General features: G+C 64.4%; 1 protein-coding gene across 2 annotated transcripts; it reads left to right on the top strand.

Annotated features, from left to right (window-relative positions):
• Nucleotides 1–7,423: 7,423 nt before the first annotated feature.
• Nucleotides 7,424–24,787, top strand: PLEKHH3 (pleckstrin homology, MyTH4 and FERM domain containing H3). Of its 2 annotated transcripts, none has more exons than XM_038385952.2 (13): nt 7,424–7,746; nt 13,966–14,021; nt 16,307–16,395; nt 17,272–17,466; nt 17,842–17,999; nt 18,309–18,432; nt 19,199–19,496; nt 20,272–20,479; nt 20,874–21,001; nt 21,330–21,450; nt 21,920–22,369; nt 22,852–23,043; nt 23,240–24,787. In XM_038385952.2, the coding sequence occupies exons 1-13, from the start codon at nt 7,600–7,602 to the stop codon at nt 23,435–23,437; spliced, it is 2,364 nt and encodes a 787-aa protein (XP_038241880.1). In that variant the 5' UTR covers nt 7,424–7,599; the 3' UTR covers nt 23,438–24,787. The 2 variants fall into 2 exon arrangements, with proteins under 2 accessions (XP_038241880.1, XP_038241878.1); XM_038385950.2 differs by having other exon boundaries at nt 7,425–7,746; nt 20,874–21,010.
• Nucleotides 24,788–25,042: the final 255 nt, after the last annotated feature.

Raw genomic sequence — 25,042 nt, 5'->3', positions numbered from 1 at the left:
CATTCGTGTGCATTTGATTCTTCATTAACTCCCCAGCTCCAGCCGCCCAGCTGCAGTGATGACTGGCTCTTTAAAGGGAGCCGGCTCTCAGCCTCCCTGTGACCTAGTTGGCTCCCATGTGCCCTGCCCTGGCCTCTGGGACAGAGAAGGGAAGGCCCTGGGCCTGAGAGACACTAGGGACTTCAGCAGAGGCCTGGAGCATGCAGGAGACTTGACTCCAGCCAGGTGGGCCTGGGAGCAGCTGCTGGGGAAGGAGCAGGGAGCGACACACTTGGGCCAGGCCAGGCAGCCTGGGAAGCCCAGCTGGGCGGAAGGGTGTGGGGTGTCAAGTGTCCGAGTGACTGGCAGAGCAGCTCCTCAGACTGGAGGTGCTGGGTGCAGCCTGCAGCTGGCCAGAAGACTCTGTCTTTCCAGCAGGCCAGACAGCCAAGTCTCTGAGGGGAAACTGAGGCAGGGATGCTGCAGGGCCATGCCATGACCGGGTGCTTGAAGGCAGTGACCCTGTTACATGCAGTCTCATGATCAGAGCCAAGAACCAAGAGTCCAGGAGCTATAGACAGCAAGGCTTCGGGGCCTCTAGGGTCAGGACTGGCACCTGGCGAGATGCTCTGAACCTTCCCCGCCCCAGTGTGTTAATGGCGTATGGCTGTGTCAGCAACAATGAAGGATGGGGCCAGATGTTCCCAGAGCTTCCCAGCCCCCTGCTACCAACTGCCCCTTTGCCAGGCAACCTGTGGGCCGGGGCTGGTGGTAACTGCAGCCGGCCTCGCTGGAAAGCGTGCCACTGGAGCTGCAGCTGCAAAAGGAGGGGGCGGCTGGCTGGGCAGCAGGGGGGTGGCTGGGTGGTGTTGGTGGGGGGGGGGCAACCAGGGGTTTGTGGTGGTCCCATCGTTCCCTTCCAGGCCCTGGCTCACCTACCAGGAGCCTCCCTCGTCTCTGTCCCAGGTCCTGGGGGGCAGGATGCAGAGTCGGGGCATCTGTGCTGTGTCAGTTTGCCCCCATTGATCATACTGACCCCTCATGGCCCCAGGTGGTGGCAGACACTTAACGAGCTTGTCAGGTGCTCCCCTGCCCCGGGTCCGGTGGGGTCAATGCTCGGTCGAAAGCGAGGGTCGTTCTGGCACGAGAGCAGTGGGCCGGGAGTCAGGAGGAGCCTGGGGGTGCAATGAGCTGGAAATGGGACATGGCCAGGCCCACGTGGGGTGAATGTCTCTGAACCTCTGGCCAGGGATGCCCTTCCGGGGGCAGCAGAACCAAACTCTTCAGCCCGGTCCCTTGCCGTGCCCTGTGGTTAGTGGCCCAGACAGGTGAGTCAGCAACGTGCCAGAGCATCTTGCAGGGTTGTGGGGCTCTGGGGCATCCAGCCTGCTCCCATTCGTCTCCTCTGGCCCCATCCCCCAGGGCTGAGCAGTAGGCATTAGGGGGGCAGGGGGAGGGTGTTCTCTTCTGCCCTTAATCCCTGGCTCTCGGCTGGCAGACATGGCTACCCACACCGGGGGTGGGGAGAGGAGCAGCCCTGGCTGGTGGCCCGCACAGGGCACCCGTGTATGGGAGTCACAGCTCAGCTGTAGTCCCCTCCCTGCACGTCGGGCTGGCAGAGCTTCTAATCTCGGTACAAGGCCCACCCGCACCCCAGGTCCCTGGGGAGAAGGGCCCAGCCTCCCTGTAGTCCTGTGCTTGGAGTCAGCCAGATTGGGAGTCCAGGGTCTTTCCCTGGATGGCAGCATGGGGTGGGGACTCCCCCACCTGAGGTGACAAGTTTCACAACCTCCTGCCCCTTTGGGACCCCACTAGCCTGGCTGTTCAGTTACTCTGCAAATGCCTTGCAATAATGGTGAAATGGAGCTAACAGAGCCCCCACACCTCCTTTCAGTGGCATGCTGAGCAGATGGTCAGATGTCTCACCATGCTCCTGTGAGATGCACCACAGGCACCCATCCCTGCTGCACCCTCTCCCTGGCACTGGGGCTGGACACTGGACCTGCCAATGGGAGTGGCACCACACCGACAGTGCCATTCCTGGAGCAGCAGAAGTGAGCTCATGGCCCAGTCCTGTGCTGGGGATTGGCTCCTGGGGCCAAATCTGTGAGGATTCCCGGTTTCACCAGGGTAGGGGCAGCATCTCTCCTGCCCAGCAGGGCAGCTGCCACAGGCACAGGGGGACCTGAGTCCCACACAGACACTTGACACAGCACTGCGCTCTTCTGTTGGCTTGTGGGCAGCCCCACGGTGTGGGCAGCACCTGGGATGTTGGCAAACACCCACTCAGGGCTTGGAGGGGTGGGGTGGGACTGCCAAAGCCTGACTTCCACAGCCTCATGGGAGGGATAAACCAGCCATGGTCTCCGCTCCCAGAGTGTTTGGGGCAGATGGACCCAGCAGGGTCTTCCCCCACCCCCACCCCACAAAGTCACCATGGCCTCAACTAACCCCTCCTTGGTGATGCTGGTGGCAGGTTCCCAGCCCTGCAACCCGGGCTCTCTGGTGAGGGGAAATTTCCAGCAGGACCTTGGCCATGGGGATCTCCCCAGGGAAACACCCACTGCAATCACTGTCGCCATGGAAACCCCCCTCCCAGATGGAGGCTGAGAGGGACTTTTTGCTAGTTTCACTTCCTGCATCCCGAAGTCGCGGGCACCACTTCCCAGTTGCTCCTGGATGCCAGCCTGGGCAGCCCGAGGGAGACCCGTTTGCTCAGCCGCCCCAGTTGGCGCACACGGGCAGCATGATGCTGTGCCCTGCTTGCCTGTGGGGCACTTGGAAGGGCCACAGCTTCCCAAGGGGGCATTTCCTCTCTGCACGGCATGATGCCGACTGAGTGGGGCTGGAGCAGCAACTGTGCCACCTGGAAATGACACAATTCCGGAGCCAGGCAGCAGTGCAGGGACCAGCTAGGGGCTGCGGGACCGACAAGCCGATCCCTGGGGCGCGATTGCTTTTCCTTCTAACTTTGAGCTGGTGCATGGGGCAACTGCCAGCCCCCCCCGGCCAGGCCCTGTCCAGGGGGGATGGTGCTGGACTAAAGAGAGAAAACAACTGCCAGCCCCATCACTTTTGTCTCCCTGCCCGGCACAATCCGCCCTTCTGGAAGCCAAGCGGCTGGGCCTTGCGCAGAGGGGGCAGCACCAGAGGCTGTGGGGCCCTGGCAGCTGCCATCTGGAGGGCAAGGGGTAAACCCGAGGGGTCCACCCAGCTCCCAGAGGGACAGAGGCACTGAGCACCGGCAGGAACTGGGCTATGGCCCCTCGCACAAGGCTCCTGCTGCTGCTCGACCACTGCTGAACACCTGCGAGCAGCTCCAGCAGCACCTGCCCTTTTACCAAGTCAGGGGGCGGGGAGCTGGAGCCCAGTCCCTGAAAGCATCTTCCCCCCACAGACACACATGTACACACACACACTTCCCCCCATTCACACACGTTTTCCCCCTCACATGGCTGCCAGGATTACAGTAGCTCCCCTGAGCCCAGACCCTTCACCTGGTTCTTGGCAGGAAACCAATTACAGCTGAGTCAGCAGATCCGGCTGATTATTCACAGAGCAGCCAGGGCCTTGGTTCTCCTAGCCTGGGCCCTTCCCTGGGCTGACGTCTCTGTTCTGTTTCCTAGCCATGGGTGGGCACCTGGCTAGCAGCAAGAGGAGTGGGGAGCTGGCACTGGGAACAGGCAGCACGGGGGCATTGCCCAAGGGGGTTAGGCAGCCAGGGCAGGGGGCTTCAAGCGGAACAGCCTCTGTCGGTGTTGTAGGGCCCGGCCAGCATGTGCTGCGCTGCATAGACCAGCAAGGAGGCTCCATCGCCCCAGGATGGGCTCCAAATGCTGGGGGGGGAGGGGCAGGAGACAGATCCTCTTGTGGGCACCAGGTCCCTTTCCCCATGGCTCAGCATGGGCTGATGTGGAAATAAACCTGTCTCCTTCACTCCGGTTAAAGGAGCAGCGAGGACACGGACTGTAGCTCAGGGTAACAGCTTTCACTCACGCTGCCGACCCAAGTTAAAGCCAGGTTCCACCGTGTCTTCGCTGCTTTAACCCCTTTTGTGTGCAGTGTGGACGTGGCAGCCGGAAGGAGGCCATGGCACTAGCAAGGTAGCAGGTGGGTTAAAGTGTCTTTCGCTGATTATCATGCAAGCTGGCGGCTGGAGACAAGTAGAAGAACCAGCAGCCTGGGCAGAGCCCATTCCCCAAACCCCCAGAGCCCCACTCCCCACCCCACAGCCTCCTCCCCACAGCCCCTAGCAAGAGCCGAAACCCCGGCCAGTGGCCAGCTGCTCTGCACAGCCCCAGCCGGTCCTGTCCCTGCAGCCCATGGGAGTCTGTTACACTGCTGCTCAGCTCCCTGCCCCAGCGAGCAAGGCGGGATAAAGGACCAGTGGCCCAGGCTGGCTCAGACCTGCTGGGAGCCCCATCTCCTGAGCCACTTGGGAGAGTGGGAGGAAAGCTGGCGAGCCCCTGCTATTTCCTGTGTGCGCGGCCCGGCCCCCACTGGCTGCTCCCAGAGACATTTCTGACCCAGCAGCTGTAGGAAACCCAGTGCCAGAGGCCAAGGGATTTAACCCCTTCTGAGCCAGGGCAGGATTCGGGAGGAATAATACAGCCCAGAGACCAGCCGAGCATGCAAGAGCCCAGGGCGTCTGTCAAAGGAGGCCAGCCCAGGTCATGAGGCACCACAGCCTTGGCTGCCGGTTTTGCTGCAAGTAGATCCTATTATTTGAGTGCCATTTTGGTACCAAGGGCCCAATCTAGCTGAAATTCATGTAACTAGGGGACTATCTATTTGGGAGGTCACCCAGGGGTTGCTGCCTCGTTGCAACCACCAGTGTAAACACCCAGCACAGAGGCAAAAAGGGACTCGTGCTGCTGCAACTTACCCCAGTGTCAAACTGCTTTACCCCTGTGCAGGGCATCTACCCTGGGGTTTGCAGCTGTATTACCATAGCAACTCCAGGGCATAAATCCATGCGCGGTGGTCTCAGGATCCCCTATCTGCCCCGCTGTATTGCAGACTCCATCACTGCCCTGGAAAGGAACTGTGTGAACAACACTCAGAAATGTAGGCAGAGGTAACTCTGCCCTCCCCACCTTCTGGGGGTTCTGGGGAGAGGTCCAGCTTCTTCCAGTGTGGGGGAGAATGTAACATCTTCCCAGGAAACAATTGTGTCTCGCTGGGGGTTTGTTCTCTCAAGTGTTTCTCACTCTTGTTGCTGCTTGGAGCTTGTGGAGTTGATTCTAAACTGCCCCAGTGCACGTGGGAACTGGTCACGGCATCTTTGAAATGTGTCTCGTGCTGGCTAACATGGTGACCAATGTCTTGGAAAAGATGGATAGCTAGAAAAGGGCCTGGGGATGGACAGAAGAGGTGTGTGGGGGCAGATAAGGGACTGGTTGTGTTTTGCAATATTTTAGATTTGCTGAATATTCTCTATTTACAGTCCTGCCACTGGCTGGAATCTGCCAGTTTATCACGTCGGGCAGATCTTTGTGATGATGTCCCAGTCAGAACTAGTGACCAGATAGCAAGTGTGAAAAATGGGGACTGGTTAGGCACCTATATAAGACAAAGCCCCAAATATCAGGACTGTCCCTATAAAATAGGGACATCTGGTCACTCTAGTCAGAACTGGGTTGAGTTTCCTTTACTCTGGGTTTTCAGAAAGTCCTTTCCTTCAACCGGCCCTTTGGAAAATCGCTGCAAGTGTTTGCTTGTTACCCATAAACAAGCACTCATACACACATGTGTGCACACACATGCACCTGCATTTAAATGATGCTAAGGGGCTGCTGAGAGACATGTAGAGAGAAAGTAGCTGCTCCCCTCTAGCTCATCATATAGTAACCCCAGTGGGTGGTCTGACAGACCCTGCTACCCCTAGACATTGCAGGGAGAGAGCAGCAGTATTGCAGTGTCAGTTTGAATTGGATTTGACATTACTTCTGGTTAGAATTTTTGCATGTAGATTAAAGAGTATCTTTGTTTGGGGGCTGGGTCAGATAGTAACCCTCTCCCCTGCCATCTGACGCACCAACACCCACAATTCTCCCATTGTTGTGTGTCTCCTAGCTCTGTCCCAGGCAGAAATCCCACAAGCTGCAGCTGGAGTCCCCTGCTATCCCACAACCTTCCCTGACACTGCTACAGGCAGAAAAGCATATAGTTTTGTGGAGTGACTCAGTCAGCTGATTCTGGCTTCTTGGGTCAGTGTTGTTTGGTTCTTGTGCAGTGTTTATTTGACAGCCAGCCAGAGGTGAGGGGTGGCCTACAGCAGTGGATGGGTGAGGTTCTGTGGCCTGCAGGTCAGACTAGACGATGATGGTCCCTGCTGGCCTTAGAGTCCCTGAGTCTCTGAAAGCAAACAAGCACCAGCCCCCAGTGCTCTCCTGGCTGCACGAAACATTTTGCAAATAGTCATTTTAGACAAATGGATTCAATGGAGCCAGTGAAGCCACTGGGATCAGCAAAGGAAGTGCTTTGTTTGTTTCTCTTGCCTCTTAAGTCATAACTTTCTAACCAGGAGCTGCCGAGAGTCTGGAGAGGGCTGGATTTCTGCTCCCCTTTTATAGCACCAGGCCCCTTTGTGTGAGTCCAGCGTCCTTCTCTGGCCCAGTGATGTCAAAATCCTCTGCCTGTGACATCAGCCATCTCCGTGGCAACCAGCGGTGAGGTCACAATAAGAGGATTTGCAAAAAGAATAGGAGGACTTGTGGCACCTTAGAGACTAACACATTTACTTGAGCGTGAGCTGTCGTGAGCTGCAGCTCACTTCACACAGCTCACTGCATCGGGTGCATTCGGTGGAAATGATCAAATGTGATCAAAGGTGCCACAAGTCCTCCTCTTCTTTTTGCGAATACAGACTAACACGGCTGCTGCTCTGAAATAAGAGGATTGTGGCCTCACAGCAGGGGCCAGGAGCTGAAGAGACCTTTGCCCACAGCTCTCCAGGTGGGGGGTGAATTCTCACCCTGGCACCCTCTGCTCTGCAAGGCTCTAAGGGAGCAGGGAGCAAGTCCCCTTCCCTCCCCGGGGCACCTGCCTCCGAGCAGGGCGCGGGGGAAGGACTAGAGCCGGGGGTTGCTAGGGCAGGGTGAGCTGCCAAGTGGGGTCCCAGCGCCAAGCTCGCCTCCTGCATCATCCCGCGCGAGCCCCCTGCCCGGAGACCCCGAAAACTCAGACACTCTTTGCTTGGCGGGGGGGGGGGTGAATCACAGACACAAGTGGCCACATTTTTCCCGTGGCGAGTGCGCGGAGGGGGGGCACCGTCCGGGCGCGGCAGGTCCGCGCTCCTCCCGGGCAGGGCCCCCCCCGGCAGGGCACATGACGCAAGAGACCGGGGCGGCAGGCGGGGCTGCTCGGGCACCTGCCGAGCGATTGGCCGGGCCCCATGACGCGCCTGCCCCCTCCCCGCCCGGGGGCGGAGGGAACCGGGCCGGGTCCCCCCAGCCGGAGCCGGAGCTGGAGCCGGGGGAGCGGCCCGCGAGAGGCCGAGGGTTCCCGGGCGGATCAGGGCTTCGCAGCGCGCAGGGCTCCCCGGCCCGACGGGCGCGCAGCGGCAGCGGCAGCGCCCGCGCCAGCCCTGCCCGGCGCGGCTGGAGCCCGGGCGGGGGGATGCCGTTCCCGGGCGGGCTCTGGTGGCTGCTGTGCTGTAGGCAGGGCTTCACCCTGCTCCGGCGGGACTATGGCGAGCCGGACAAGGAGCCGGACGGGGAGGCGGGGGAGGAATCGTCCTTCGAGCTGCGGAGCAAAGGAGCCCAGGTGGGTGCCCAGCGCGGGCCGCCCCCGGCTGGACGCGGCTGCTGCGGGCGCTTTCCGGGGGCGCAGCGCTGGCCCGGTTCCCCGGCGCCGCGGGGTGCGCTGCCGCAGCCCCGCACGCTGGGGCCGGGAGGTGGGAAGGTCCCGGGGCCAGGCCCCTTCCCGCCCCGCACGGAACCGCTGCCCCCGCCGTCCGTGCGCGCTGCTGGCTTCCTCCTTTGGCGCCTGTCTCTGCCCGGAGTGGGGGGCGCGGGACGGGTCCCGAGCTGCGCTCAGCCGCGGAGAGTGGCCCGGGGCCTCGGCAGGGCCAGCCGCAGTGCTGGGCTCTGGTGCCCGTGCCCAAAGGGGGCTGAGCGCGCGGTGGCTGGGGTCCTTGTGCCCTGCGGGGAGATACAGCCCCGGGTCCCTGCCGTGTGCGGGGACCCCCAGCCCCGGCTCATGGAATCCAGGCACCCCCTGCCCTGCCCCGTCCATGGAGCCTGGTGGCAGGTTGAGTGGCACCCTCAGTACTGAGGTGCTGTTAGCCTGACAGCTCCCACCTCTTTGGGGAAGGGGTGGCACAGACCCTGGGGCACCCCGCTCCCAGCACCCCTGAGGAAGGGAGGTGGCATCAAACTGTATATCAGGAGAGGTGGGCATCCGCTGGGTCCTAGCTTCCTTGGGGGCCTGCCACCCCAATAGCGCAGCTTGTTCCAGCCCTGTCGAGGGACCCTGCTGGGAGTGCACTGCGGCTCAGAGGCCTCCCCAAGGCTCTGTTATGCCTGTCCCATAAGAGGCGGCCTAGGGAGGGTCAGGGGCCCTTCTGGCTGCTGGAGCTGCACTTACAGGCCCTTCACCCTGGCAGCAGCTGTGGCTACAGGGACCCTCTCCAGTAGCAGGGGAAAGCTGGAGTTGTCCCGTCGCCCCTGGGGCTGGGTTGGGCCTGCAGCTCTATGTGTGGCAGTGCCCAAGGGAGGGGAGAGGTCAGTCTGGCGCTGAGTTCACGGCCCGGAGTTTGACTTGCCCCCGGCGGGTTACACCATGTTTCTTTGCATCAGTTTCCCAGCGCTTTCCTAGCAGCCTGCATTGCAGTCACCTCTTCCCACCTTCCTAGGCAGGCAGCGCCAGCCCCACCGGCTCTGCAGAGGACGTGCTGAGGCATGCACCCCTGAGCTGGCTGCAGCCTTTCAGCAAATGTTGCTGAACTTCTCCCTGCAGTTAGAGGGGCTGGCTGGGCCCTGGGGGCCCTGGCTCCATTTCCTGGCTCAGCCCCAGGCTCCCAGTGCTACCCTGGATAAGTAGCTCCTGGCCAGCTTTCCAGAAAGCCCCGGGCCAGATTTCCATAGGCTCAGCCCCAGCAGATGGGGCCGGGTTTACAGCGGGCTGTTGAATTCTCCTGAAAATTGTGGCCGGTCTCTCTGGGCCTTGGTTCCCATTCCCATGCCTGCCTTGTTCCCTCGGAGAGCTCTTTGGGGGCAGGGCCTGTGTCTTGCTGTGCAGAGAGCTTGGCTCAGATCTGGGGGTGCTGGTAGCATGGCTGGATCCTGCTCCCCATCCTGTCTCAGAGGGGTCTGTTCAGAGCCTGGCACGACAAGGCTGGGGTCTGGCTGGGGCCCCTGGGTGGTACTGCTGTTGCTGACCTAAAAGGGGAGAAGCCCCAGGCCTGCTTCCTTTGGGGAGGGACCTCGTCCCAGACTTCCTGGAAGTCCATGTCCGCTGTCCACTGGTGCGCCCCTTGCCGTGGGTTAGCCGACCCCCGCGGGGAATTCTCACCAACTGGGGAGGTAAAGGGGCTGTGGCACGGGTCAGACTGTGTGCAGGGAGGCTGTGATGCCCACCTAGGACCACGCTGTCCTCCTGTGGTGGTGTGTGCAGGAAGGGCGCGGGATGCTGTCTGACTTGCTGCCACTCTTGCGGTTGGTGCACAGGGTGTGTGTCTCGCCCCCGGGACCTGGCCCTGGCCCAACCCAGCAAGGTGATCTCAGCGGAGATGCGTGTGGTGCTGGCAATGGGGAGGGGAGCTCCGAGCTACCACTGCTTGTCTGGGGCTCCCCAGAGCCCTGGCTTATCCTGGACCTTAAATAGAGGATTCTGGGCTGTTGAAAGGGGCCAGAATCCTTCACATAACCCCAGAGCAAACAGTGTCTCTCCCTGCTAGCTGCCAGCGCCCCAGTCCACACCATCGCCCCCTCCCTGACTGGGAGCAGCGCTGGAGGATAGAGAGGGCTGGTCTCTGTACCCTGAGGTCTGTGTTCCAGGCCCCCCAACTGCTGCTCACCGGCTAAGGAGGCTGGGGTCTGTCTCGGGTGCAGGGGGAGTGGGAGCTGCTTCTTCTCTCCTGGAAGGACCCAGGTGATCCTGTCCCTTTAATGCCACTTGGTGCGGTAATTCAGAGCATGTGAGAGCTGGTGTGGGGGCCCTGGTGCCAGGCCCCTGGGAGCCGAACGTGTGAGCTGGGAGCTAATCCTGCACCCGGCGACGCTGGGGAGCGGGTGGCCTCACATCACCTGTCTGATCGCCCTGTGCGGCCTCCTCTCAGCACTGAGCTGTGGCACCAGCCACACGGGCTCAGATCTCCGGAGTTCTAGCCGCCCGATGGCGGGGCGGGGGGAGCAGAGGGGAAAGAGGGGTGCCTCTGTCGCCCCAGGGCTGCTGGTGGATGGAGCCAAGTGCCCCGGCAAATTCTTGGCTAACCAGAATGACGGGGGGGGGGCCCTGTGCATGTGAGCAGGGCGGTGCAGTGCCATGCATGTGAGTGGGCCCGGGGTGGGGAGGGACTTGGGGGTGTGAGCTAGGAAGGGGTGCTGGGCGTGTGAGCGGGCCCTGGGGTGGGGATAGGGCATGTGAGTGGGGCGGGGAGACTCGGGATGTGTGAGCGGGCCGCATGGGGGGGGCTCGGGGTGGAGGGGGCGCTAGCCATGTGAGTGGGCCTTGTGGGGAGGGGCTCAGAGGTGTGAGCAGGACCCAGGGAGGTGGTGGGGCGGCGCTGGGCGTGGGAGCAGCTTCTTACACTGCAGCCTCCAGGCAGTGTCCCTGGGTTCAGTGTCACGGCTGCAGGGGGCTGAGGTGTGGGGAGGGCCCTGCGTCTGGGCAGTGGTCGGGGCAGCCCCCATCTGGAGCGATTGCTGGTGCCTGGAGCCGGTGTGTGGGGGCAGGGATTGGGTAGCTCTATTCCTCTTGACCCAGACATGGTGTGCCCAGCGACTCGTGGGTGCTGGGTGTCCTGGGTACCGAGCCAGGGTCCCCCCCATTCCTCAGTGTGTCCTGGGATCTGAGCTCTGGTACTCACCTCGGACACTGGCGCAGCAGCCCCAGGGCTGGCCTGTCTTTCCCAGCGGAGCCCGTTGGAGAGCGGAGCTGCCCAGCCCTCTGCGGGGCAGGGAGCAGCAGGGCCGGGATGCAGAATGCCAGGGCAGAGGCCCATGGTTGTAGGAGGGCTGTCCCCAGTGCAGCAGAGAGACCGGCCAGGCCAGTGAAATGCCAACAGTGACGAAACGGCCTTGCAGGGCCCCAGTGGCTTTACGGTGCTCCCGGCCCTTGGGCTGCCCCAGGGCCTTTCATGGACCTGCCAGCTCCGGATGGTGCCCAGACTACGGGGCTGTTGTTCCTCGTTGCCATCAGAGCACCGCAGGGCGAGGCTTAGTGCCAGTGCGGGAGTGGCGGGGCCGTCCCAGGGGTGCGTGGAGACAGGTCATATTGCAGTGCAGGGTCTGGCAGCGTCTGCTTCCTCCAAGCCTGGGGAAGCTGCTGGTTTGCCCTGGGGCTGCCCTGTGTGGAGGAGGCTAATAACGCTGGGAACTCCCTGCTGTTTGATAAGGAGACTTAGTGCTTCCCCTTTCTCAAGGCCTGTGCAAAGGGGAGCCAGCTCGGGGGCCCGAGGGCGCTGGTGGCTGCTCTGCCTCCACGTCCTGCTGGGCTGGGCTGAGCAGCGCACTGGGCCCTGCCCCCGCTGTGCGGTCTGTGGTGAAGACGTTATCAAACCATGACGGGTCATGTGCTGTGTGGGGCGTGGCTGCCCTGCTGGGGCCCCCGTGAGCACCTGTCTGTGCAGGCCAAGTTCCCAGCTCCCGCCCAAGCCCCAGGGCTGATATGTGGGGGGCTGGGGAGCTGGGGTCCCCAGCTCTGTGCTGTGCAGCTGGAGCGGGTGCAAAGGAAACCGAGGCCCCTCAGTTGTACACACCTGGGCACCTGTCACAGTTCCACTCCGCAGGACTTGCCATCGCTATGGGCCATGACACCCCTCATCACCCCCAGGGGCAGAGCCCACGCTGCCTTCCCGGTGCCCCTGGCACTCCCAGGGGCTGCTGCCCAGATGTGGCTTGTGGGGAGCCCGTGGGTGGTTTTAGAGGGGTCTGTCTCTTTAAGGGGGGGCCCTTTCTCTGGGGCCGATGAGCGTTTCCCTGCCGGGGAGGCAGGTGGCAGAACCAAAGGAGTGACTCCTGCCTGACCTCGTGCCGGGGACCTGCCAGGGCCCAGGCAGTTGCCTGCCCCTGGGGAGCTGGGCTGGATGCTGCGGCTAGGTCTGGGCAGCAGCCTCGCCAAGCACCCCAACGACCAGCCCCTGCTATGCTGGGAGCCTCCCCCCCACCATCGTGGGAGCAGCCGCCCCAGCCCTGCACGCTGGGGCCTGGCTCCTGCCTGTTATTTATATCGCTGGGAAAGAGCCCGCGGCTCCCCCGCAGCTGGGAGGCAGCCAAGGCCCCACGGCTCGGCTGGGGATCTTCCGGGAAGCTGTTCGGGGATTGGGGAAAATCCTCCACTGCTCTGTGGCTGGGTGCAAGGGGACCCCAGCCAGATACCCCCCCCCCCCAGTGCTTCTCGGACTGAAAGGAGCCAGGCTGTCAGTGCAGGGGCTCTGGTTATATTGGGAACAGGTGCTGCTAATGCCACAGGTCAGCCGAGCCCTCATCCCCAGGCCGCTTCTCAGTACCTGCTGGAGTCGCTCTCCCCGCCCCCCCCCCCCGCCTCTCCGTGGCTCTATTTTTAGCTGCAACCTCCTTTCCTTTGCATCCAGTCACTAGCGTGGCCCCCCCTCCCCCAAACGGTGAATGGCCCGTCAACTCTTCCCTTGCGGACAGGGCATGGGGCTTCCTTGAGGGGGTTTGTTCTTACTCCATCTACATCTGCCAGTGCTCCTCGTTCCCGACTTGCAGCCCCCTGCTAGCCCAGCCCTGGGCTCCCTCAGCTCTGACTGGGCCAGTGCCCCTCATTCACAGCCCCCTGCTAGCCCAGCTCTGGGCTTCCCCCCAGCTCTGCCAGTGCCCCCCACTCCTGGCCCACAGCCCCCTGCTAGCCCAGCCCTGGGCTTCCCCCCAGCTCTGCCAATGCCCCCCACTCCTGGCCCACAGCCCCCTGCTAGCCCAGCCCTGGGCTTCCCCCCAGCTCTGCCAGTGCCCCCCACTCCTGGCCCACAGCCCCCTGCTAGCCCAGCCCTGGGCTTCCCCACCAGCTCTGCTGTTGCCCCTCACTCCTGACCCACAGGCCATTGGTATCTGAGCCCTGGCCTTCCTCCATTCCTACAGCTCTCCCTGTGCCCCTCAGTCCTGACTTTCCGCCCCCTGCTTTCTCTGCCCTGCTCTCCCCCTCCACTCTGGAACAGTAGGACTTTCTAGCCTGGGGGGTGCCCCCCCACCCTAGCTCTGCTGATGCCCCTTGGTGCTGCCTGCAGTGTCCCCTGTCCCCCCCCCCCGGCCCCATTTCAGTCGTCGCAGGCCCAGAGCAGGGAGGGATGGGGCATCAGTAAAGCCAAGCCCTGCAGCTGGGGAGGATCCAGCATGTGTCCAGCGCTGGGCTGGGGACTCTGCTGCGGGCTCTTGCTGTGTAGAGCCCCCTTGATGCAGGCGGGAAGTCGGCAGCCCCAGTGACAATGGGACTTTGTGCTGTGAGTGTGTTACTCAGCAGCAATCTTGTGCAATGCTGCACGGGACAGATCCTGGCGGGGTTGGCTGAGGATCCAGGGCCTGCTCACCTGGCCACGGCCCCCGAGCCCAGCTGGGGGGCGAGGGGGAGGGGCGGATGGGCCCTGGCCAGCTTTGTGGGTCACTCACTTCCTTCTTTCATGTGGAAGTGACTTGGGATGGGGACGTTGCCCCCTGAGCGGGGCTGGACCTGGGGCTGAGACCTCTGACAGATGCTTATGTGAGGCCTGCTCTGGGGGTGAGTGGGGGCGGGGCAGGTGTGGGGTGTTCGCACGTGTGGCTGGGGATCTGGGACTCTAACGGCGCCTCTTCCTTTGCTCCCCAGGGGCCACTGCAGCTGAGCCTGACCCAGCCTGTCCGCACCAGCAGCGGCCCCGAACGGTGAGTGACCTGGGCCTGGCCGCCCCCGTCCCTCGGGCACCCAGGCTGGGCCCAGCGCGGCGCCTGCTCCCCTGGAATGGCCCGGCAGCGTCAGGAAACCCGGCGTGGGGCCCAGGTTAAATGCAGCCGGGGATGGCCGCCTGTTTGGCCCCTCGGCTCGTATGCTGCTTGAGCTCCGGGCCCTGCTCCCGCTGCCGGGCCCTGCCGATAACCAGCTGCCATGTGGCTGGCCCCTGGCATGATGCCCCCTTCCCCAGGGGTCTCGCAGCCAGGCCAGGGGGCTGGTGGTGCAGAGCCCCTGCTGGGCCCCCTGCCCTCTTTGCCAATAGGAGGCTGAGGCTCTGCTTCTTGCCCCCAGCCCTGGCCCCGAGTGATGACACCCCTAGCCCCTGTCTGCCATCCCCTCTGGGCCCCTCTCCCCGTGGTGTAGGCTCACTGTGGTACCCAGCCCTGATCCCCAGGTGCCTGCATCCCGGGCAGAGCTCTTGGCCCCTGACCACTCCCAGATGGTCTGACCAAGCTCTGCCCCTGCTGAGCCGGAGCGGGGGTCACAGGGTGCCCAGCGGGTTTTGGCTTTGCCGGAAGGGGAGACTATTGTGGGGCAGTGCCCAGGCTCAGCCGGCGGCCCAGGCTCTCGGCAGCGGATCCCGCTGCCTGGCCCTCCCGGAAGTGACTCGCAGCTCATCTGTTGCCCACCTGGGCCTTGAGCGTGTGTGGGATGGGGGTGGGCAGCAGCTCCTTATCCAGGTGGCGGACTGGGGGAGGGGGAGAGACAGGGTGGGGGCAGGGCCTCGCTGGTTCCCTGCATCTGGGTCATGGCCCCCAGCCTTGCTCCTTGCCTGGCCCTGGCCTTTCTCATCCGCTCAGACAGCAAGAGCAGGTCTCAGCCGTGGTGCCCCCTACCCCACGTATGGGGAGAGGAGAGGCAGCAAAGTTCAGTGGGTAGAGCAGTGGGCTGGGAGCCAGGACTTCTGGGTTCACTCCCTGGCTCTGGGATGGGAGTGGGCTCCAGTGGGTTAGATCAGGGGAGCTGGGAGCCAGGACTCCTGGGTTCTATTCCAGGCTCTGGGAGGGGGAGTAGGGTTGAGTGGGTTGGTGTGTGTGTGTGTGTGTGTGTGTGTTTGGGGATGGGGGGCTGAGAGTAAGATCTGACTCTTGGGGCAACCTTGGGCATGTTACCGCCCTTCTCTGCCTCAGTTTCTCCCCTGCGGAGTGGGAATCCGAGTGGCTGCCCCAGGAGCTGTTGGGAAGTGTGAAGCCTGTAACGATGCCTGGGTGCAGTGAGGGAGCTGCCCTGGGTCTGCACCCAGGGGGGGTTGCGGGCAGGGCTCTTGGAGCAGAGCCAGGAGCTGGGGTGCTTCTGCTGGGGTCTGGAGAGCTGTGTCAGGGCTTCGCGGTGTGGGGGAAGCGTGGTGGTGGGGGTCCGGAGGGCTGTGTCAGCGCCCTGTGGGGGGTAGGGGTCTGGTTTGGGCGGCAGGATCGGGGCCCCGCGATGTGGAGGGAGGGGTGCGGAGTCCGGAGGGCTGTGTCAGGTGCCAACAATGCTGCCCCCTCAGCCTCTGCCAACAGGGTTTTTCTTGGTGGTTCATTTTCCGAATTCCTTGGCAGGCGCGAGGGCAAGCGGGTTATTTTTAGCCGGGGTTATCTGCATCTGAGGGCTCGGCTGCTTTCCCACCGCGGGAAGCAGGGGACGGGGACGTTTCTGTCCTGCTAGCTGGGGGGCCATTCCCCTCTGGATTGGATTGGGTCACCCCCTGCTCTCGCCCCACTGCGTGCGAGCCATGCACACTCACTGGGGGGACTGTCGGAGGCTGAGATGACCCCTTTTCTAGTCTTGGCAGAGGCCAAGTGCATGGGGCTAGACCCCCCAGGGGTGGGGCTGGCTTTGCAGCGGTTTGTTGGCGGGGGGGGGCTGAGATGATGTGAGGCATGAATCCCCCTCCCCTGCCAGGGCCCCTTCCAGACTCCTTGGTGAGACCTTGGGCGTTGGCAGGGTCTCCCAGGGTGCCATTGGGCCACGCTGAGGGTGCCACCTGTCTCCGCTCAGGCCAGGGCAGGCGGGCTGCTGCCCCCTCTGGGACCAGCGTTGCCCCCTGCCTCCAGCCCCAGCCTGGCTGTGAGCCCCGCGGGCCAGGGGCTGAGTGGTGCTGCTGCCAAGTGGCCTATGCCAGCCGGTACCCCTGGGTAAGGGGGCTGAGCCCTGCCTGTGCCAAGCTGGGTGCGCAGGGGCCAGAGGGGACTGGCTGGTGCTGGGGCCCCTTGCTCACCCCCTGTCTTGGTCCCAGGTCGTTGCCGGTCTCGGAGGAGATGCGCAGCCTCATCACGGAGAAGGGGCCGGGGCCAGTGGAGGATGATCCTGATGCCATCGTGAAAGGTGGGTGAGGGGCTGGGGGGGGAACCCAAGAGGCAGACGGATGTCTGGGTAGTTCCCTGCTTCCCGCGGCGGGTCTCTGGGGACGGGGAGGGCTCCACGCTGGCCCAGACCCTGAGCCAGCCCCGCTGGGATTTGAACTTGGGGCTCCAAGGAGCCTGGGGTCTTGAACCTGCTCCTCAGATGCTGCCCCACCCCGGCTGGCTCCCACTGCTCTGGACTGAGGCTGCAGGCACTGGCTGGGGGCAGGGGAGCCCTGAAGGCCCCAGGGCAGCCATGTCATGGCCCAGGACCAGCCGGCTTCCTGTGGTTGCATAAGGCTCTGGCCAGACGTGAGTGCCGGCTCCCCGGCTGGAAACCACCCCCTCGAGCTGTAATGTCGGGGAGCCACAGCCAGGCCAGCTCTGTCTGCAGCCCTGCCCCTGCCCCCCAACTGCCAAGGAGGCTCTGGAGCTGTGCAGGGGTCCCTTGGGCAGGACTGCGCAGCGGGTACATGGAGGGTGGGTCCTAGCTGCCCATTGCTCAGCAGCGGCTCGCCCACTGCCCCTCAGGTCAGCTCAATCCCTTCCACCGCACCGTCTCCCTGGAGAGCCACCTCCTGGGGGGGCCCAAGGGGCTGCAAACCAGAACTGCCCAGGTGGGGGAGAACCGGCTGGCGGGGACCTGGGGGGAGGCCCTGGGGGAGCTCACCCCGTCTCTCTGTCCCCCCAGGCTGGCTGCCCAGGGAGGTGTGAGGAGCGCAAGTGTGGGCAGGGTGGTGCTGGGCCCTGGGGGAGCTCACCCCGCCTCTCTGTCCCCCCAGGCTGGCTGCCGAGGGAGGTGTGGGCAGGGTGGTGCTGGGTCCTGGGGGAGCTCATCCCGTCTCTCTGTCCCGCCCAGGCTGGCTGCAGAGGGAGGCGCGGGGGGGCGTGAAGGGCCCATGGATCCGGCCCCGGAGGTACTGGTTTGTGCTGACCCGGGACTCCCTGGATTACTACAGCGGCAGTGAGGTGGGGGCCAGGCACCTGGGCACCCTGGTGCTCACCAGCCTCTGCTCCGTGCTGTGGCCCGACAAGCAGACCTACAAGGAGACCGGTAGGGTCCCTGCCCCCAGGCCAGTGGCGCAGATGCTGGGGAGGGGTTGTGGGGTGGGTTCATCCTTGGCAGGGGTCCGGGGGGCCTCAGTTTGCAACACAGACCTCACCGGCATCTGGCTCGACGTTCAGAGCATCCCCCCTGGGCTGCGTGTGGCTCCCTGGCGGGGGCTGCTCTGGACACTAGCACCCGCCCCCTGGGCCCAGCTCGGGGTGGCAAGGCCTGGGCCCAGCTGCCGGTGCAGGGGGCCAGGCCCCAAAGGGCCCATCCTGCTTTCTGAAGCTGGCTGCTGCCTGAAGCGGGGGAGAGGGTGGGGCTAGGTGGGGCTGGCGCCCTGGGGGCCTGCGGCCTGTGTGAGCGCTTTGCCCTTCGCAGGCTACTGGAGCGTGACGGTGTTTGGCCGGAAGCACTGTTACCGCCTGTACACAGAGCACCTGAACGAGGCCGTGCACTGGGTGTGCGCCGTGCAAAAGGTGATCCACAGCAAGGCCCCCGTGCAGACGCCCACGCAGCTGCTCATGCACGACATCGAGGTAAGGCTGGGATGGGGGTGCGTTTGGCTGGCCCATGGCTCTCCCTGGGACCCTCCTCTCCCCTTGGCCAGAGGCCTTGCCACAGCCCTGGCCGGCTCCCAGCCCTCGGGTGGGGAAACTGCTTCTGGACCATCACTGGCTCCCCGTGACACACCCCCCCCCCGAAACCATGGCCTCCAGCGCACGGTGCCTGGGGGCAGAGCAGAGGCCCCTGGGACTGGAACCCGGAGCCCTGGCACCTGCCTTTGCCGTGCCCGTCTGTGCCTCGCCACCTGCTCTGCAGCCCCAGCTGCTCCTTTGTCTCCCCAGGAGAACCGCGGGAGCCCAGAGATCCTGGAGCAGATCTACCGCTGCAACCCGGTCCTGCGCTACACCAGCAGCCCGCTCTATGCGCCCCTGCTGCCCTTCCCGTACGGCAGCTCCGACCACAGCGGTGAGCAGGCGGGGGAGGGCCGAGCTCTGCGGCTCCCTGTGTGTCGGGGGAGGGCTGGATGTGCTGCACAGGGCTCCATGGACAGGGGGACTGCCGCCCCATGAATGCGGAGCTCAGGGAGTGGGGGGCGCTGCCCCAGGGGGGCTGAAGAGGAGCCTCCCCCTGGCAGGCCCTGCAGACGTCGCTGCCGTACATCTCCAGGCTTTCAGCTGGGCTGCTGCTCGGGCCCCTGCGTGTCTGTGTCTCGTGATTCTCATGTGGCAGCTCTCACGGAAGATGCTGCCTGGGCCCTGAGCAGGGGGCAGGGTCCCAGCCACTGCTGCGCTGGGCTCCCTCTGTCGCCGGGGCTGGGCACAGTGCTCCTGCAGGGCAGGAAGAGGCTGGGGTTGCTGCCAGGAGCCGAGCTGGGCTCTGACCCACCCGCCAGCCCAGCTCTTTCCTGGCCAGCCCCTGTTGGGGGGTGGGCACTGCCCCGCTCCAAGCTGCCAGGGGAGCAGGTACAGCACCTGTGCCTGGAGGGTGCAGGGTGTTCCCTTCTGGGGTGCCATGGTGACACGCGTGCCTGGTGGGCTCTGGGTGGGTGTTTGGTGATGGGGGGGATCCCCGTTGTGCCAGGTGCTACCGAGTGTCCACGCCTCGAGCTCAGTCAGGGCCGAGCTGAGGCTCAGCGAGATCCAGGGACCGGCCCAGGGAGCACTTGGCCAAGCCAGGACCCACACCTGACCTGCCTGGTTCTTGCCCCGCTAACTGAGCCATCCTCCCCCAGCCCCCAGCCCCCACGGCTACATGACCCTGCGTGACGAGGCCGTGAAGCTCTTCAACTCCCTGCAGCAGCTGGAGTCGGAGCGAGACCCAGTGCCCCTGATCCAGGGCATCCTGCAGACCTGCCTGGATCTGCAGCCCCTGGTTGATGAGATCTACTGCCAGCTGGTCAAGCAGACCACAGAGCCGCCGGCCCCTGGGGGGCTGGGCAACCTGCGCTACTGGCAGCTGCTCACTTGCATGAGCTGCACCTTCCTGCCCTCCCCGCCTGTCCTGCGCTACCTGCACTTCCACCTGGGCAGGCAAGTGCAGGGGGTGTGGAGAATGCTGCTGGTGGGGCGTGTGTGCTGGGCCTGGGGACCTAGAGGAGGTGGGGCATGCTGGGCCCTGGGAGAAGGGTGGCAGGGTGTGCTGGGCCCTGGGGGCCTTGGGAGGGGGTGAGGCGGTGCATGTTTGCCCAGAGGAGGTGCCGTGTACTTGAGGGGTGAAGGGCCTTGCTCTGCAGACCCCTCGCCCCATGGGGAGCTTGGAAGAAGGCCTGGAGCAGGGGGGTACATGCCCCCTCCACTGGAGCTCTGGCCCCTCGTTCCCTACATCTGTGTCAGCCCCTGTAGGATCTTCTGAGCCCTCAGACTCAGTGTGATCTTGTGGCAGTGAGTTCCGTGGGCTAATGGCGCTAGGTGCCATGTTCCCCAGCCCCACTGCCTTTCCAGCTCTGGTGCAGGAAACCTGATTCCTGTCAGCAGAGAGCGAATACCCTGTGAGCTCCCAGCCAGGCCGGGGGGCAAAGGGGACTGTAGTGTGGGTGGGATCTGGGCACCCTGGTCCTACAGTCCCCGGGGGAGCTGCTGGAGGACTCACTCTGGCTTGGGGGATGGAGCGGCCGTGAGGGCTGAGGGCCAGGTGCCCTTGGTGCAGAGCAATGGGCAAGGTCCTGGCTCCAGGCTGCCCATGTTGCACCCCCTGTGGCCTGGCTCTGGGGGTCGGGAGTGATGGCAGCTGGACCCCAGGGGCTGGATTCTGGGCAACCTGGCTGGTATTTCTGGTTCCCTGATGCCCCCGTGGCTTCTCCTGCAGGACAGAGAGCGAGTTCCCTGGCTCGGAGATGGCGGAGTATGGACGCTTCATCGGGGCGGCCCTGAACAAGACCCAGGTGCGGGAGTGTGTGCCCTCGCTGGACGAGATCGTGGTGCTGATCCAACGGCAGGACATGCTCTGCACCGTGCACTGCCCTGGCACTTCCGCTTGCACCGTGGCCATCAGCTCCCACACCACAGCTGAGGAGGTGAGTGGGGGGTGGCCCCTTGCCCCCTTGCCTGGGGCAGGTGTCTAGGCGTGATGGGCTGTTGGGGGCCCAGCATGGAGGGGATGCTCCCGACGGGGTCAGCTGGAACCCCAATGCCCAGGCTGGGGCACCAGGGTTAAGCCGCAAGGGGGCACCGGGCCCTGTATGGGGAGCAGTTGGGCTCAGGGCTGTGGTAAGCAACCTGGGGGCTCCTGTGCAGACCCCGGCTCTGGTGCCCCGGGGCGTGGGGCAGCCCCTCGTGTGGAAGGCGGGTGGGAGCCACTGGGGAAGCGTCCGGGATTCCCCGCTATGACCTGTCTGTGTCCCTTTGCAGCCCTGAGCGCCGTGGCCCGGGGCACGTAGTCACCCCTTGGTTGCCTTTGTCTCGCCCCAGGTGGCCCGGGAGTTGGTGGCTCGGCTGGGCTTGTCTCAGAGCCCCAACGTCTTTGCGCTCTACGAGCAGAACCGGCACCACGAGCGGCCCGTGGGCAGGGCCACGTTGGTGGCCGACGTCCTCACCAGGTTTGAAAAGTAAATGTCCCCCCATGCAGCCATCATAGTGGGGCCTGGGGGGGGGGCTGCGGGGAACCAGGGGGAGGGGAGCGGGGGAGGCTGGAGCCCTGAGCTGCGGGGAAGTAGTGGAAGGGGAAGGCAGGCGTGCCCATGGGGGCGGGAGGAACCAGAGTATGTGTTGGGGGGAGTGTCAATTGCCTGGGCCCCATGGCGATAGTGCAGTTCTGTCTGGGCCTGGGTGGTTCGTTTGCCCCAGGAGGAGCCAGGGGGTGGGGGTTGCATGGGTCCCGGTGTCCCGGTGCTAACGGGCACCATCTGTTCCTTCGGCCTCGCCCAGCTTGGCAGGGGAGGAGACGACGCAGGACTCGACCTGGAGGCTCTGCTTCAAGCACTACGGCTTTCTGGACACGGAGAACGTGCCCCGGGACAGCGTGGAGTTCGCCCTCCTGTTCGAGCAGGTAGGAGCCGGACCCTGGCCTGGGCTGAGCAGGGCGGCTGCTTGTGATGGGGCTCCCAGTACCCTGCCTCAGGGTGCCAGGCGAGTGGGGCAATGCTGCAGCTCTGAGCTCCTGCCACTGCATCACCATGGGGGCATCAGCCCTGCATCCTGGCCCAGGACCCCCGGTGCTTCCTGCCCCAACAGCTGCCGTCCCCTACCCCAGAGGGGGCTGCATTATGATGGTGGGTGAGATAGCCCGTGTGAACCTCCAGGGGGTTGAACGGGTTCATGCAGCTGGGGTGTGGAGGGCAGGCTCTTCCTCCCCCCACACCCACCCCCCCGGGGCTGCTCCACGGATGAATCTCCCACTCAAGCCCTTGTTCCCTGCTGGGGCTGCTCCCTGGCTAAGCCCCCCACCCCATCCCCTGGACCACATCCTGGCTGACCCCCCGAGCGCTCCCTGGCTGAGCCCCACCCCTCCGCTGCAGGCCCACGAGATGGTGATCCGGGGCTACGTGCCCACGTCGGAGGACACGCTGCAGTCCCTGGCCGCCTTGCGCTTGCAGACCCTCAACAGTGACTTCTCCACGCATGCCCCCGTGCCCCGCCCGGAGGAGCTCTTCCCCGCCCACGCGCTGCACTCCCGCCTCCGGGCCTCCTGCCAGGGCCCGCCCCGGTGCTCCGGCACCCGCCTCCGCGCGGGGCTGCTGGCCGGCGCCCTGCCATGGGGCCACTCGCTGGCCAAGCAGCGGGCGGAGCAGGACCAGAAGCTGCGGGGCCGTCTGCGCGAGGAGGGGGCCAGCGTGATGGCTGCCATTGTGGACAGGTGGAAGCAGCTGCAGGGCATGCACCGGGCCGAGGCCATGGCCGCCTACCTGGCGCTGGTGCGGGAGTGGCCGGGTTTCGGCTCCACCCTCTTCGACGTCGACTTCCACGCGGTGAGCCCCTTCCCTGGGCTGGGGTCCTGGGAGCAGGGTTGTGCCCCCCAGGCCCTGTCCCCTCTGCAGAGCCGGCAGCAAAGCACAGTGCATGCTTTCTGTAGGACCTACAGAAACAAGAGCTGCTCTGCTTGGGGGGACATTTTAAATTCACTCCCCTGGGGTTTTGCATGGGGGTGGGTCACAGCCAGGAGACGAACATTTCGTGGGGGAGGTTTCTGGGGGCCAACCCCCCAAGCGGGCCCCGGCAGCCACCCCTCAGGAGACTGAGTCCCACCCGAGGTGGGGGGAAGCCACAGCGTCCCCCCATCATTACCCTGAACTTCTCAGGGGCCACTGAGCAGCCTGACTGGGGTTGGGGGGGCAGGGGATGGAGCTCGGGGGGACTGTGGCTGGTGGGGCCTGGGGGACGCAGGACTGGAAACGGGTCTGGGGGGAAGGGAGGTCTGTGGGGTTGCCCCTGACTCTCCATCTGTCTGCAGAGTGCGGAGGGCAGCTGCCCCCAGCGCCTGTGGCTGGGCATCGGGGCCAAGGCCGTGTCTCTGTACAAGCCTGGGGAGGCTGAGCCCTTCGACAGCTTCTGCTACGGCCACATCTCGTCCTTCGGGGTGTCTGAGAGCAGCACCTTCCGCCTCTCTGTGGGGGACAGGGACCTGCTCTTCGAGTGCTCCCGGGTAAGGCCCTTGCACTCCCTCCCCTCCCCACGCAGACGGAGCGAGGCCTCCTTGCAGCAAGGCTGGGTCGCCCCCCGCAAGAGCCCAGCACTGGTGGCGTGGGCTGTGCAGGGACAGCGGGGGGCCGGGGAGCCAGGGCCGAGCCCAGGCTCCAAGATACCTCAAGTGCCCCTGACTGGCCTTTGCTCCCCTCCAGGTGGATGAGATTGCCCAGCTCCTGCACACGTACCTCACCAGCCTGGGCACCGGGCAGACGCCCCCACGGGAGGAGCTGGCCAACGGCTGCCGCCCTGGAAACTCACCAGACTCGGGCCTCCGTCCCCCACAGCAGAGACTGTGCCCAGCAACCGAGCCCTGGCGGCACCAGTCCAGTGCAGGCTCCTTCCCCATCTAGCTTGCTGGCCCCGTGTGCCAGCCCAGGTCACATGCCCTTTGGTGGGCCCCTCCTGCACCAACAGTGGCCCTGGCGTGTGCAGGGGGCTGGGGCTGCCCCAGAATGGCTTGCGCCCTGCCAGCACTGTGAGAATCCTGCCCACTGGGCTGGGGAGCTGGGACATCGGCTGCTAGGGTCTGGTTTGGGCCCCGGGGTCAGAGCCCTGGAACTACGTGGTCCTGAGGAGTTGGACGCTCTGTTCCCAGTGTGGCATCTATAGCCCCTGGCTCTGAGCAGGGGGTTGGGCGTGAGGGGCAGAGACTCGCTCCCCCCACTCAGCTGTTGGGTTGCTAGTTTATTTCCTTAATTTATTTGTAGAAACGCCAGCTGCCCGCACTCTCCCTGGCACCCCCAGCTGGGTGCTGCAGGTGCCCGGCCTGGCGAGGGTGTGCCAGACGCTGCTTGGCACCTTAATCCTGGCTCTGCCTTGGGGTGCTGATGTTGGTGCCTTGCCAGCTCGGGGGGACATTGGTATGGCACGACTGGTTTGTCATGCCCGTCCCTGCCCGGGCTGGGGATTCCCCCTTGCAAATCCTGCTCGGCTGGTGGGAAAGGTGGGGATCTCCCATGCAGCCCCTCGGTTCTGGTGATGACCATGGGCACCAGCACGCGTGGGCCAGGCTGTGTAGCTGCTTGGGGGCCCTGAGGCTGGCCAGTTGCTGCGGGGGTGGGGTTGGCAGTCTGTTTGCTAGGACCATGGGTGGGAGGTGCAGGGGCTGCTGTCAGCGCCGGTGCTGGCGAGGGGTGTCATCTCCAGGCATCCTGCGCTGGCACCACCTGATCCCATGGATAGTCGCTGCGGTGACTTCTCCCAGCGCTTGAAGGGTTAAGGGGCCTCTCTTGCTAGTGCTGCCTGGGGCCGAGCTCCCCTTGGGGGGTGCCGGGTGGCGTTCCCAGGTGACTTTACGCTGCTCTGTGCCATGGCACCAGGCCCCCTGTGGAGCAGGGCCCTGCCCTGGGCCCTTGGTAACTTTCAGCGAGTTTCCCCAGGGCTGGAGAGCGCTGGCAGTGGCAGCATCCTCCTGCCTTCCACCCCCATCCGTCTGTCTGTCCTGTGCACCAGGCACCTTCCCCCTCTCTGCCCCAGAAAGCTGCAGGCGGCCTCTGAGGGGTGGCTTGTTCCCACGTGGGCCTGTCTCCGTGCTGTGCTGGTCAGGCTGCCCTAGAGATGCAGTAGCTCCATGTGGGGGTGCTGTGGGCCAGGCCCAGGTTGGGGGGCCCTTCATGGGAGGGGGGGCTCAGGCCTCTCTCTGTGTTGCCTCTGTAAAGTTCCTGTTCCTGTTTTTGTAATAAACGCCCAAGGAAAGTGCAGAGTCTGCTCTGTTCTGACACGCCACAGCCCCTGGGGAGGCTGGGGGTGGGGTTCCCTCGGGGCAAGGGTGGGATGGCAGCCTGGCATCTCTGCTGAGCTGCCACTTTTGTCCAGAATCGGGGCCTGCTTTAGTGCCCTCCCATCTCTGTGCCTGTGATGAAAACGGGCAGGGCGTAACCAGTGCAGGAGCTCCTGCCTGAGTCTGCAGGGAGCCTGAGGGGGAATTGCCCTGGGCTTCCCAGGCAACTGGTGAC

The sequence above is a fragment of the Dermochelys coriacea genome, chromosome 27 (genome assembly GCF_009764565.3).
Source record: "Dermochelys coriacea isolate rDerCor1 chromosome 27, rDerCor1.pri.v4, whole genome shotgun sequence".
Lineage (NCBI taxonomy): Eukaryota > Metazoa > Chordata > Testudines > Dermochelyidae > Dermochelys > Dermochelys coriacea.
This window is presented reverse-complemented; position numbering and strand designations above follow the sequence as displayed.

Excerpts from the sequence above, each read along its gene's own strand:
- PLEKHH3 (XM_038385950.2), top strand. The coding sequence starts at position 7,600 with ATGCCGTTCCCGGGCGGGCTCTGGTGGCTGCTGTGCTGTAGGCAGGGC. Across the intron at positions 18,433-19,198 it reads CGGCAGCTCCGACCACAGCG|CCCCCAGCCCCCACGGCTAC; the intron begins GTGAGCAGGCGG and ends ATCCTCCCCCAG. Across the intron at positions 23,044-23,239 it reads TGCTCTTCGAGTGCTCCCGG|GTGGATGAGATTGCCCAGCT; the intron begins GTAAGGCCCTTG and ends GCTCCCCTCCAG.